The sequence below is a fragment of the Trachypithecus francoisi genome, unplaced genomic scaffold, assembly GCF_009764315.1.
Source record: "Trachypithecus francoisi isolate TF-2019V2 unplaced genomic scaffold, Tfra_2.0 Lachesis_group0, whole genome shotgun sequence".
Taxonomy (NCBI): domain Eukaryota; kingdom Metazoa; phylum Chordata; class Mammalia; order Primates; family Cercopithecidae; genus Trachypithecus; species Trachypithecus francoisi.
In genome coordinates this window covers 18,435,933-18,450,107 of record NW_022681453.1, presented here as the reverse complement: position 1 = coordinate 18,450,107, position 14,175 = coordinate 18,435,933, and the positions used below count along the sequence as shown (strand labels likewise).

At 53.1% G+C, this 14,175-nt stretch overlaps 1 protein-coding gene across 11 annotated transcripts in view; it reads right to left on the bottom strand.

The window, feature by feature from the left end:
• The window catches only part of MAPKAPK3 (MAPK activated protein kinase 3), a 34,213-nt gene extending 24,640 nt beyond the window's left edge, over nt 1-9,573 (bottom strand). For 2 of the 11 annotated variants that reach the window (XM_033208794.1, XM_033208829.1), the window contains exons 1-2: nt 9,423-9,573; nt 8,830-9,100 (exon numbers count right to left, since the gene is read on the bottom strand). In XM_033208794.1, coding sequence (XP_033064685.1) covers nt 8,830-9,048 — 219 coding nt within the window. In that variant the 5' untranslated portion in view covers nt 9,049-9,100; nt 9,423-9,573. Of the gene's footprint in view, nt 1-2,970; nt 3,921-8,829; nt 9,101-9,392 lie in introns of those variants that run through there. The other 9 variants (XM_033208787.1, XM_033208819.1, XM_033208837.1 and 6 more) reach the window with 8 other exon arrangements.
• Nucleotides 9,574-14,175: the final 4,602 nt, after the last annotated feature.

Here is a 14,175-nt window from a genome sequence, read left to right as displayed (position 1 = left end):
CTCTGGCTGGCTCTAAGGCTCTGACTCAGGTCAGATCTCAGCCCCATCTACACCTGACTGTGGCCAGGGAACCCTTGGGGGTCATACTGTGCCTAGTCCCACACGATTGTTCCAAGCAGAAGTCTCAGACCATTGGGCCGTAAAAGGAGACCCAACAGCAGAGACTGCAGCTGAAGCTGACTTCACACAAGCCATGGGGGGGTGGCGGGGGATCTCCTCAGGTTACAGCTCAGCCCAAGAACTCCTGACTCCACTGTTCTGACTGCCAAGGCTGCTGACACCTGGTCAAGGCGGGTAGCAGGAGGGGACACTGTGAGTGGCATGGGTACAGCAGTCACTCCTTCCTTCCCCACCCCCACCCTCCCCTGGGGTGGGGGTGGGGGAGTGAGCTGCCTGCTGACCAGGATGAGTCCTCAGCACCTGACCTGGCCCTGCTCTGTCCTCCGCCTGCCCTCAGCCTGCCGGGCTGCAGAAAAGAGGCCATCAGGCCTGAAACATATGAGACAGGCAAACTGGCAAGGCCTGGGAGAGTGGGGACAGAGCAATAGCAGGAGAAACAGGTGGAAAAGGAGAAATGAGAGGGATGAGGAGGCAGAGGACAGAAAGATCGCTAGTGCCATGAGAAGGCAGCAAAGACAAAGCCCTATCCAAAGAAAAAGGCAACCCTAATATCAAACCCGCCTCAAAAACAAAAGCAATCTTTCAGCATCTCTGGCCTGTCTAGTGCTGAAAGGGCCTCCTGAGGCTCCTTGTTCCCCAAACAGGAGCCTCGTGTTCCTGCTCTAAGCAAAACCTCCACGGTTCCCACACAGCGGGATTTTAATCACAATTGCACAGGGCCTAATCCACTTAGTTCCAAAAGGGCAGGAGGGTGGGGAAGAGACCAGGACCCAGAGCTCCCTTCACACCATTCTTTCCTGTCCCTCAAGGGGCTGGCTTCCCCAGGTGCAGGGTGAACCCTCATAAAAACCAATAACGTTTCACCAGCAAATGCCCCCAGGCCACCCCAAATGAGAGCCCTGCCTTCTGAGAGTGTCTGCTGGCCTATGTTGTCTCATAGCATGAATGCAGGGATAGTAACAGTCACCAAGACTGGATCCTATTCCCCACCACATATTCAAATCCAGGGTTCAACTGCACCACAAAGATGATGGTTTTGCAAAAGATTATGAAACCACCTTTAGTCCAAAGTTACTTAGGGAGAATGTCGCAGAAAACATTTTAAGCTGAGAGCGCTGTTCCTCTCTCAACCCCAGGTGGGGCCTTTCATCTGGGACCACACAAGATGTCCAATGATGGAGGGAGAGCAGTAGAACTAATGTTCTCCAGGGAAAACACCAGCGCTCACAGGAGCCATGGTCTCACTGCCCTGAGAGCAGCAGAGCCAGCTCTCCAGGAAGCGCTTGGTGCACAGTCTCACGGCACAGGTATGCTTGGAATGTCTCTCACCTAGGGATGTCCTCAGCTCTTGCCTGTGGGCCTTCACTATCAGACATGGCAGCCTGGAGCCAAGGGAGGCTGCGGGCTTACAGAGCCAGATGTTCCAACCGCTGCCTCCACCCAGGGGTCTTCCATGATAATGTCCCCAGTAGAGGAAGATGAGGGATCTAACTCCACTTCCCCAGGTGTGAAGCTCAGAAGAGATATAACAGACCTCTGTTGTAATGAAAACTGAGTCCTTCCCACATAGTCTGAACAACAGCCCAGGTGATCCAGGAGTCCCTGTAGCACCCTCAGCAATGGTGCTCTACCCTTTAAAGCCCTACACAAATGCCTCTTCCTCCACAGATTCCTCTGGTCCTCCCTCAGCTTTCCAGGCTTTGTCAGGACTTTGACACCGGCCTGCTGAGGTCAACCACATCCTGCCAGAACACAGGTCTGCGAGTGGGAAACTGGTACTCCACAGCAGGTACTGAATATGTAAACCAGGCATGTTGTCACACATGCACACACACATACACATACACACACGCGTGCACACACGCGCGCACACACACACGCACAGGCACACACATGCACCCTGTGCCTTCCTCTGTCATCCACATCCTTCTCAAACCAGAGGTCTGGATTAAACTGGAAACCTCTTCCAGGAAGCCTCTCCTAGCTGGCCCAGCCCAGATAGTTTCCACTCGCCCACTCACCAGTCTGACTTCCTACCCGTGGTGCTCTGGGCTCTGCTCAGCTCCACTTGTCTGAGACTCACAAGGCCTGGGAAAAGGCACATGACCTTTTCTGAGGTGGCCTCCACAGTCATCATGGTCCTTGTGTGCTGGCCTCACGGGACTGCCACCTGTCCAATCACTGGCATAGAGTTCCATACAGTGAGGAGGACTGGGCAGATGTAGGCAGACACTGGCAGCAACACTCAGGGCCCAGCTGGGACTGCCAGGGCTCCCAGTGGAGCCAGAGAGGACAATGCCAGCATCCTTCCAAGGGCCAAGTCTCAGAGACCCTCCCGTGTCCCCACAGACTCGCATTGAGGAGTGAGATGACTTAGATGCTAGGACTCTAGCATCAAACTGACTAGGCTCACAGCTCAGCCCTGCTACCCACTAGTTGTGCATTTTGGGCAAGTTGCTGACTTCTGAACCTCATCCATATAATGGGAGTGATAAGAGTTAGGTAAGATAACTCATGCTGTGCATCGTTGTGCACTGTGGACAGGACCTGCTGGGCAGAATGCTGTGAAAAACTGTTAGCCGTTTATGGGGGTATCAGAATCCACAGCACCAAGGCTTGAATCCTGGAGAGCTGGCATCAGCTCCTAGATGGGATGGGGAAAGATCCTAGAAGCCCCAGCAGAGGTGACCCTCAGAGTAGGCTGGTAGCATAGCTTCGAAAACAGTGAGCAAGGCCAGCCAGGCACGGTATGAACCATCTCAGAACAATCAACCTCTGCCTAAAATTCCACTATTTGCATTTTGTAGGGTTTGATGCCCTCCCCAGGATCTTCATGAAAAAGCAAATTGCCCATCCCTGGCAGTTAACACTCTGGCTCCTCAGATTCTTTCCTTCCAGGTAAGGAGCAGCATTGGGAGAACGCAGGGGGCAGTGAAACTATTTCAAGGGACTCTGTTGTACAGGGCTGCCAGGCCCTCCATGTGCCTCCTGATTTGTTGCCTCTGATGAGTGGCCCTGCGGAGGCTGATCTGACCGGTCTGGAGATGATAGGTGAGGGGTTGGTGGCTGCCAAATGAAGAAGGGCCTGGCTTGCCTGGCAGCTTCACCTGGCTTCAAATCCAGCTCAACAGCACTAGCCCCAACAGGCCAGCCTCACCCATGGAGCAGTGGGCACCATCCCCCCAGGGAGAGTGAGGCATCCAGGGTACTGGGCTCTGGATCCACTGCTTTCCAGTCTCTGCATCCATCATGTTCTCTCTTCCTTTCAGCATTCTGGTTATACCCTCTGTCTACTCAGAGGTGCAGCCTGGACAGCAGGCAGTGGGCAGAAACGGCCTCATGAACGGGCATTTCCTTTCTCCCAGGAATTCCCCATGAGGTCTGTTGAGGCAGTGGAACTGTTAGATTCCAATAACAATGTGAATTCTCAGACTTTAGGAGAGGAGAAATAACATTTCTCTGTGGTTTATCTCTGAGCTGCAATCCAAGAACCCCTCTCCTATGGAGAAGGTGTAACCTGGAAAAAGTCCAGCTCCTGATGCTCCTTCCAAAGCTCAGAGGGGCCAGAGCCTGCTTATTTTCATAAGCATTCATGAGTCTCCGATATATGCCAGGCCTTGGGCCCAGGTGCTATAAAGGTGCTTTGAGTCAAAGGGGAGTATTATGGCTTTAGGGGTTAAAGAAGGTTCCATTGCCCCAAAGCCAGGAACTCTGGGCAGCTTCCTGGAAGAGGTGGCACTGGGGCTGAATCTTGACAGATGGGAAGAAAGTCTTCAGTGTTGGAGAAGGAAAGATGTCACCTAAGGTAGAAAAGGGAAGTGGGTTGGACTGTAGAGGCTTTAAATGCCACAATTAGAGGCTCAGAACATATACAGCCAAGTCCCCAAATCCCTGTGTAATCTCAAATCCCTGTGAGATCTCCTCCTGGTCTCCAGAGCTTAGTTTCCTATCTGTCAGGAGAAATATGCCCTCTTCTGTGTTGTGCTTTGGGGCATCACTGAGATCCCACATGCAGAGCAGCCTGGCTCACGGAAGCCAACTGGCATCACGGGGAAGGAAACTATCCCAGAGAAGGCAGCTCCAGCAACCTCCCCAGATCCTGGGAACCAGAAGGAAGATGCCTGCTACAAAGACTTGACCCAGAGGACTCTGCAGGGGTCTCCTGGACATGTGGATCCACCACCCCACCACTCTACTCTCCTTAACAAAGAAGGCAAAAGGGCACTGGGAGCCCAGAAGAGCTTCTAACATGCTTTAGGGGTCAGAGGGGAAGAGCCCCCAGCCCCACAGTCCAGAATACAGGGGCAGGAAAGAAGACCCCACCATTATGTCTCCGTAAGGCCTTTTATTGCTTTTCTTTCTTTCAATTTTTGAGACAGGTCTCACTCTGTCACCTGGACTGGAGTTACAGTGGCATGACCACAGCTCACTGCAGCCTCAAACCCCTAGGCTCAAGCAGTCTTCCCACCTCAGCTTCTTAAGTAGCTGGGACTGCAGGTGTGTGCCACCACACCTGGCTAATTTTTTTTTTTTTTCTGAGACACAGTCTCACTCTGTCACCCAGGCTGGAGTGCAGTGGCATGATCTTGGCTCACGGCAACCTCCGCCTCCCAGGTTCAAGCGATTCTCCTGCCTCAGCCTCCCCAGCAGCTGGGATTACAGGCGCTAGTCACTGTGTTCAGCTAATTTTTGTATTTTTAGTAGAGACACGGTTTCGCCAGGTTAGCCAGGCTGGTCTCGAACGAACTTCAAGTGATCCTCCTGCCTTGGCCTCCCAAAGTGCTGGGATTACAGGCATAAGCCATCATACCCAGCCCTAATTTTTTAATTTTGTATAGAGATAGGGATCTTACTATGTTGCCAGGACTGGTCTTAAACTCCTAGACTCAATTAATTCTCCTGCCTCAGCCTCTCAAAGTGCTGGGATTATAGGCACGAGCCACTGCACCCAGCCTATTGCTTTTATTTAGAGATACTAAGTGCCATGGTCACTTCTGCCTGCCAAGAGGCCAAAAACCACAAGAGGGCTGGGCAGGAAATCAGGAGGGGAGAAAATTATGGCCTCTCCTACATCCCCCACTTCAAGTCATGTGACTCAGTTTGGGTCCCAATTTTCACATATACGATAAAGTTTGAGGGACTAGGTCTTGGATGTGGTGGGGTAACTGATACGTGATAAATCTGCAGGGCTGTGCCCAGTTAAAGGGAAAGCTGAAGGGTACTAATTAACTAGTTAAGCCTGGGAGAGGGCACAAGCAAGAGGTCAGGAGGAGCAGACACTGGAGGACTGCCTAGCCCATACACCCTCTCCAAGAAAGGCAGTCCTCCAGTTCCTGTCAAGAGGACAGCAATGAGTGCTTGGAGTAGAATGGCTGCACTGGCAGCAGAAGGTAGCCTTGGGAGGGAGCCACTGAGTATGACTGAGGCCAAGATGAACCTAGCAGGTGGTCAGGGGCTAAGGGAAAGCAGAAGAGGCCCAGCTCCCTGGGAGGGAGGGACCTGTTCCTCTAGGGCCTCCACAGAATAGCAACAGTTACAGGGACAGTGGCCACAGCTCTTCCTGTTTTATGAGTGTTTGCTGAGTTTCAGGCTTCCTGTTAAGCACTATCTGCCATCTTGCTGCAACAGAGTCAAGAGAATGAGCATGAGACAAATGGGCAGAGATGGCCCGAACAAGTTCAGGTTATAAAACAAGGACAGGCCAGCCTGATAACCTGGGGCACATCACCAGGGAGGCAGAAAGACACAGAGCCCGTGACTGTTGCCTATGCTGAGCTGGGGCAACTGGGGGGAGAAGGCTAGGCAGATGTAAGGAAAGGACTGTGATCCATCACGAGCTGGCTAAGCTCCCTGGGCCCAGGCCTGCCCATGTACTGAGGTCCCCAGGTCCTGGCCCTCCTGGGCAATGGGCAGAAGCTATAAGTGGGGAAGTGCCACCTTCCTCCTCATGGCCACAGCTACCACTCACAAGACAGGTAAAATGACTGTATCAGAGGTTGTGCTTAGCCCAATATTGGGAGATAGTAAATTCCTACTTAGCTGGGTAGTGACTTCTAGACTTGGTCACTAGGGATACCAAGAACAGGAAGGTCCTGGAGTGGGAGCCACAACTAATCCATGTCCCCTTTGAGCACCAATTTAGGGCCAGATCCTGAAGGTCCCAAGCTAGTAGCCCCAGCCATGCTCACCCATAAAGGGGTACAGAGGGAAACCCACTCCAGGCCTGACCCAATTCCCAGTCCAGAACAAGGAGAGCACTGATGAGGTGCTATGGAAGTTCTTGCAGTCAGAAGTTACCCCAAGTCACTCATCAGACATAGTATCTATGGGGAAGGGGTTAAGTCCAGCCTTACTTATAGCTGGCACTGTGTGGGCCTACAAATTCTCATCTCCCACCCCATCCCTGACTCACCCACAGCATCTCGACACCACAGGGGCTGGTCAGAGCTCAGTCTTGGCCCACAGGGCCAAAACCTTGGTATTAAGAAGTGGGTCTCTGGCCTCAATCCCTCACCCACCCAGACTGCCCTCAATCATAGCACAGGTGGAAGGGCTAAATGGTGCCCAGATGGGGATGAAAACTCTCATTCCTCATCCCCTTATCCCCCTCTGCCCTCAGAATCCCCGTCTGCCCTCAGAATCCCCGTCTGCCCTCAGAAGAGTCACTTTTTCCCTAAAAGACTCAGAGAATCCCATTCCTGAGACTCTGAAAAGCTCCCGCACCCCATTCGACTGCTGGGTTAGTGGGCAAAGAAGCTATACCTGGGGCCCAGCCCCACCAGCCCAACCCTGATCCTCTCCTAGACCCACCCGCATGATCCCCTCCAAGGCAGTCAGGAGACAACCTCCTCTGTTGCCCCTAGTGGTCCTGGGAAAGACACAAGAGAGCTGGGCCCAGCTCCCTGCTCAGATGCTTTAAGATCCTGTGCTTTAGGCCAGGCGCGGTGGCTCAAGCCTGTAATCCCAGCACTTTGGGAGGCCGAGATGGGCGGATCACGAGGTCAGGAGATCAAGACCATCCTGGCTAACACAGTGAAACCCCGTCTCTACTAAAAAATACAAAAAACTAGCCGGGCGAGGTGGCGGGCGCCTGTAGTCCCAGCTACTCAGGAGGCTGAGGCAGGAGAATGGTGTAAACGGGGGAGGCGGAGCTTGCAGTGAGCTGAGATCCGGCCACTGCACTCCAGCCTGAGCCACAGAGCGAGACTCCGTCTCAAAAAAAAAAAAGATCCTGTGCTTTAAATAAGTCCTGTAACCTCTCCAGACCTGTATCAGGTCCTGTACCAAGTGCTTTAAACGTATAATCTCATTTCATATTCACAACAACTCCTTATCTTTCCCCATGAATAGATGCAGAAACCTGGCTTCAAGAGTCTAGGATATCATCCAAGGTCATGAAACTGGCAAACACAGGATACCTATTAGCCATATCTAGAGGACTCTGCACTTGGACTCATAATTAAAAGTTGTGTAAAGGCCGGGTGCAGTGGCTCACATCTGTAATCCCAGCACTTTGGGAGGCCGAGGCAGGCAGATCACGAGGTCAAGAGATCGAGACCATCCTGGCCAATATGGTGAAACCCTGTCTCTACTAAAAATACAAAAAATTAGCTGGGCATGGTGGCACACACCTGCAGTCCCAGCTACTTGGGAGGCTGAGGCAGAGGCAGGGAAATCACTTGAACCTGGGAGGTGGAGGTTGCAGTGAGCCAAGATCGTGCCACTGTACTCTTGCCTGGCAACAGAGCCGGAGACGGAGCTCCAGAGAGAGATGGAGTCTCAAAAAAAACAACAACAACAAAATCTTTTGTAAAATGAGAAGGGCCTTTGCTGTACTGCTAGCCTCCAGGAGTCATTATCCCTGCCATGCTCCACCTATCCATTGGCACAAGCTACAGAGGAGTAAAGACCCCAGAGATGACAGATTCAAGGGATTCTGGGTATGGGGTGTGGCCCAAGGCCCAGATGTATGCCTTAAGCCAGAACTAGGTAACCAACCCCCACATCCCCCGACCCCCACCATGTCACCTATATCAGCATGCTAGGTCTCCAGGGAGCCTATAGTCTGAGGTGGTTAGATGGCTGGCCCGCCCTCTGCCCAGGAACTAGGGGTGGGTTGGACCAGAGCCTGTCCCTTTCAACATGGGACCAGCGACTCGAAAGGAGTCCATCAGCAGCCTCCTGAGGCTCCACAGGTGCAGTGGGCATCAGCCTTGTCCTCTGGCCAGCCCTGGGAGGCTCACACCACTCCAGGCCAGACAGGCAGGGGCCACAGGGAAGAAGCAGCCCCACCCAAGCCTTGGTGAGGGCTCAGCTTCCAGCAAAGGGAAACAGATCCATTCCAGTCAGAGGAGCTTCACATGTAAGGGGCAGCCAAGCTGAACAAGAGACCCCCTTTGGGCCTGAACACATGGGTCCAGCCAGAACCCCAGAGTCAGGAGTCACCCCTTCCCTGCTTCCGGGTACAGCAGCTCTAGCCATACTGACTCCACTCCTTGCTCACTGGGACACCCAAAGCTTAGCTAGACTACGCCTCAGTTTCCCCAACTGTAAAGTAGGGAGGACCACAAGCCTGACCTTACAGGACAGTATGAGGATGAAACATGTTGCTGAGCATAGGAAGCTTAGCAGGGGCGCTAGACATAGCTTCACCCACAGGCTTCCGCTGTGGACCCTCCAGGATACAGGCCTCAGTGAGGGCTCACTGACCTTCAGGGCACACTTCTGCCCAGTGCGCCGATGGAAGCACTCCAGCACCTTGCCGTTCACACCCAGGCCCAGCACCTGCTTGGACAACTGGTAGTCGTCGGTCACTGCGTACTTCTTGGGCTCCCGCCGCCCCCCTGGAGCACCGCCCAAGCCGGGTCCGCCGGGTGCAACTGACGGGGGCACAGGGCCCCCCTGCTCATCTGCTGTTTCACCATCCATGGCCCCCGCGGGGCGCTCGGAGGCGGCCCCAGCCTGGCGCTTCTAGCGGCACCTGGGGGAAAGGGGAAGAGTGAGTCCCGCCCAGACTTTTCCAACACACCACAGCTTTGGAGCCTCTGAATTGGGCTGGGTTGCTAGCCCGGGGCAAGCTGGGAGTGCGGGACGAATGGCCAGAGAGTACAGACTTGCCGCAGGGGTCGGTGGTCGCGCGGCCGGGTACAAGCGAGCGCCGCCCGGGCACAAGCGAGCGCCGCCCGGGCACGTGTCAAGAAGGGAAGGGGCAGGGCGCCTAATGGCCGCGAGGTCCCCGAAGGAGGCCGCAGAGGGGACCCAGGAAGGCGTACCTGGCGAGGGCGTACCTGGAGGCAACGCACCTTGCTGAGGCACCAGCGAGGGGCAGGGGCGGCGGTGGCGGGAGCTGGCGGCCGCAGAGCGCCCAGGGCCGAGAGTCGCGCTGCCGGCGCCCACGTGACCTCCCCCGCCCTCCAACCCCAGCTCCCTGCGCGTCATCCCAACTTGGGGCCCCGCTAGGTCAGCCTTAAAGGGCCAGGCGGGCCTCGACTGGGTCCCGCCCCCGAGCCGGAACAAAATAGGCGGCGTGGCTTCCCGAGGGGGCGGTAACTTCCTCGGTTTCCAGGGACACCACCCAGGGAGGCTCCTGCACTGGCAGTGCGCTACTGTGCGGGTCCCGGGTTTTATTCGTGTCCTAGAACGTGACAGCGCAGGACGTCTTCTTTCTCTTGAAAGCTCTCCTTGAGTCAGGTGTTTGCTCTGCACGCTGCCAAGTGGCCCTCCAGTATGGCTTGCTAGGCTTCCGACTTGCCTAGTGGTGGCCAACTCTCAGAGTACTCAACTTTTTAATTTTTGCCAACATGCCGAGGGAAGTGGCAACTCGTCGTTGTTGAATTCGCCACTCTTTAGCCTCTGATGGCTCTGGGCGTCTCCAGCACTGGCGACTGCCCGCTTTTGTGCAGCTCCCGCTTGACTCGTTGCTTCCCTTTGGTATATACAGCGTTCTGGGGACCAGAAATCCCGAGTTGCCATTTGGTCAGATCCGCCAACCTTTCACCTTATGGTTTGGGCTTTTGGCGTCGTGTTTAAAAAGTCTCTGCCCCCCATCCGAGTGACAGATATTCTCCATTAGCTTTCTAGTTTTGCCTTGCACATTTAAGTCTCTGTTAAGCCCATCTTAGACCACATTATGTATTTTGAGCTAGTTTTCCCAACACCGGCTGTTAAACAGCTCTCATTTCACAGATGAGGAAACCGCGGTCCTTGGGGAGAAAACAACTTGTCTAGAGCCATAGGGAGGGTGGCTGTGGCTGTCTCCTGGGACAGATCTGAGCTACTTGCGCACAGTACATCACTCCCCCAATCCGGAAGCTGAGGGACCTGAGCGAGCTGGTTCACTTGGGACTGGGAAGGTTGCGGCTCAGGGCAGGGGCTCTGCGTGGGCCTCTGCTGTCATCTACAGGCCATCTACAGGACTGCAGGTACCAGGACCTCGGTCCCACTCAGAGGCATCTCCCAGCCGTCCTACTCCTGGCGTCCGAATTTAGGCCTAGTGAGCGCCTTCCCCTCAGCCCCACTGGTTAACACACACACACTCAGGGACCCCTGGGCTGCATGTCCAGACTCATCAGAGAAGTAGCTCTTGGAAAGATGCTCGTCCTGTGAATGAATGAGTGAATGAGTGACTGAAATGGTGCTACAACTTATTCGTGAGTACCCACTGTGTGCAGTTGCTGAGTGGAGACAGGGTTGGGGGCTCTGCCCCTATTTCTTTCAGGTGACCTTTAGGCTAGCAGTATTCAGTGACGCAGGAGGCTCCAGACAATAGCCTCAGCTGGCCATAGTGAACACTTCTTGTAGACCAGATGCTGGGTAGGTGCTCTCCCTGGAACCGACCTTACAGAGACTGGAGGAGGTCACACTATCCCTTCTGCCCCACACTACAGACACACAGGACAGAAAATCCCAGAGAGGTTAGGTGACCTGTCTGAGGTCAGCAGCTGTCATGACAGAGCCCCCATTCCAACTCCAAAGCACAACCTCAAGGCTGGGCTCTTATCCTTAAACTATGGCCTCCTCTCCTAGTCCTTTCTGGCTCCTCACACAGCCACATGTGCAAACATACTCTCACACATGTACACATGCAGTCACACCTTTACACATTGCATACACATTCATATAACACACAAGCACACAGATACACATGCACATGTGCACACACACGCATTTATGCCCAGCTGGACCCAGGACTGATGTCCCTGAGCCCAACCTGAGAATCTGATTCAAGATCTCAGAGCCTCTTAGAAAGCCCTATGATCTGGAAGCTTCTACTGCTGAGGGCACCAATGAAGGCTCTGCTCTCTAAAGGCAACTAGTTTGAGTCTGGTGAACCTGAGGCTGAGCAAAATGTCATTCTGGATGAGCAGAAGGCTAGGCAGCTGAGGGTGGAGGCTGGCTCCTTGCCTCAGCCAAAGGCATCTCACTGAATGTTACGTGAAGATGTCTTGTTTCTTTAAAATGGAGTTAGAGTATAATTGCTCTAAAAAGTTTATAATTGTATTTTTAAGCTTGTCTCTTTTTATTAAAATTTTAAGTTGCATAAGTAAAACTTGCTCATTGTCATTAATTCAAATTATACAGAAGTATGAAAAGTAAGCAAAGGTACTGCTTCTCCCCTCCCAGTCCCTATAACCAGTGTCCATGCTTCCATAGGCACATGCATTCCCCCCATGGGTCCATCAGAGAGATGACTTGCAACTACTCACTTAGCCCAGGAAAGTCAGAATATGTGGTTTTCCCTTAGTGCTCATGTTCCAGCAACCACCTGCCACATCCCCTCCACTATGATGGGAGGATTTGGCATGTGGGATGGCTAGGCCTGGTGAGGAGTGGGTTCATGGTGGCAGACTCTGCCACACAGCCCTTCATATAGCTGTGTGTCCAAGGGGACAGAGACTTTGGAATAGCTTAAAGTGAAGGTGGCTAAATCCTACACATACACACACACACACACACACACACACACACACACACACACATATTCTGTCCTTCCTGGAGAGGGGAGGCTGCACATGATGACAGGATGGAGGCCAAATGAGGGAGACTTTGGGGAAGGCACTGCTGTGTATTCTTGTGACTCATCTTGTGATTGTTCTGGGTAGGGTGGGGCAGGGGAATCTTGCAGTAAGGTCCATCCCTGGGGTGCAGGGGAGGGTATCCTAGAAGGGAGGAATCTATGGAGATTTGGCTAGTGAGGGCATGAGAGGGGCCACCGCTAGGTGGCAGTGTGGGCTCAGCAATCAGAGCCGGGGCTTCTAGGGAGCAACTAGGGCAGGAGAATGAAGTACTAAGTTGGCCAGAGGGACCCACAATGCCTGAGGCAGGCACTTGGGGCAGAACAGGGGCACATCACTATTTCCAGCATGCAGGTGAGGTGCGCAGTGCTGTCATAGTCACACACACACAAAACTAGTTGGAAGGCCAAAAGCCTTGGGATCCTTTGGTTTACGCGTAGACCGCATAATCACTGACCTCTGTAGGAGATGCTTTCGAAGGGACATCCATGGTGCTCTCACATTGACAGGCCTGGGGGCAGAGAAGCTTCACTGAGGACCTTAAAGCTGGATGTCTAGGAGTTGGCAGATCACCAGCACCCACAGAGGAAGTAGGAGGAAGTGTGTAGGCTCCTGACTTCAACCATTACTTGCCAGTTGGGAGATCTAGGGTATATTGTAACCTCTCCATGCCTCAGTTTCCACACCTGTAAAGAGGAGATAATATGTGGTAGCTGTGACAACGACATGAGGCTGCAAATTGCTGAGAGTGCTTGGCACATAGTAAGTGTTCAGTTGAATAGTCATGGTGAGGGATAAGAAGTATAGTTTTGGTAGAGAGCTTGGGATTTGGCCCCATAAGAGACCCAAGTTCAAAACTGTAACTCTGTTGCCTGGCAGCTGCAAAGTCCTTTTGTCTTCATAGTAATGAGACAGTGGACAGTTCCTACTGCTAAGTCAGTGGTCCACACAGGGGCCAACTACCAGGCTATCCAGGTATCCCACCCCTCAAGGTGGGTTATAAGGTATCCATCCCCTCTACCCCCATTCCAAGAAACTTTAAAATGGAGTTAGAGTATAATTGCTCTAAAAAGTTTATAATTGTATTTTTAAGCTTGTCTCTTTTTATTAAAATTTTAAGTTGCATAAGTAAAACTTGCTCATTGTCATTAATTCAAATTATACAGAAGTATGAAAAGTAAGCAAAGGTGCTGCTTCTCCCCTCCCAGTCCCTATAACCAGTGTCCATGCTTCCATAGGCACATGCATTCCTCCCATGGAGTGTTGGGACGGCCGCTTCTGACCAACTCAGGAGGGGGCTGGCAGAGTTGCACTGATGAAGCCTGGCTTCCCTTCAGGAAAGCTGCAGAGAAGTTACTGCCCTGAAGTCTGATACTTAAACCATTTTCCCCCAGTTTCATAGGGTTTTGCTTTCAGGTCTTTTGCCTTCTGCCATTCTGGGCAGAGCAAGCTGAGCTCTGTCTTCCCTGGACGCTATCGTTCAGGCCCTTCAACACAGCCAGGGGTCTATCATACCTGCCCAGGATCTCAAAGCTAGCCTCCTTTCTGAGGACCCTGGGTGCACACACTGGGAGGGGATGGGGGGTGGGGAGTGGACCCTGCGACCTCTCCAAATCCCACAGTTCTTCTGGCCCAAGGATTTGGAAGAGATTCACACAGACCCCACATAGATGCTCCACAGTGAATCCAGTGAACTGAAACAAGTGGAGAGGGTCCTGGTAGGAGTGTGGGCTTCTGATTCAGAGCTGGGATCAAGCTCTTACCCTGCCATTTCCTAGCATTTGTTCCCTGGGGCTGTCTTCCGTCTGCATAATGGGAGCAACACCAGTTGTAGAGGCTCAAATGCAGCAAGTACTCCCTGTAGATAAGAGCGAGTGTTACTACTCTGCCCCACCACCCTGCCCCAACCTCTACTACCCTGCTCCCAGATTATCTCCCAATGTTTTGAGCTGCAGGACTCTCTCTCAGAATTTTTTTTTTGGGGGGGGGGTCACCAACCCAGAGTCCGGGCCATCTGGGGCTGTCTCTGCTTGCTTCCTCC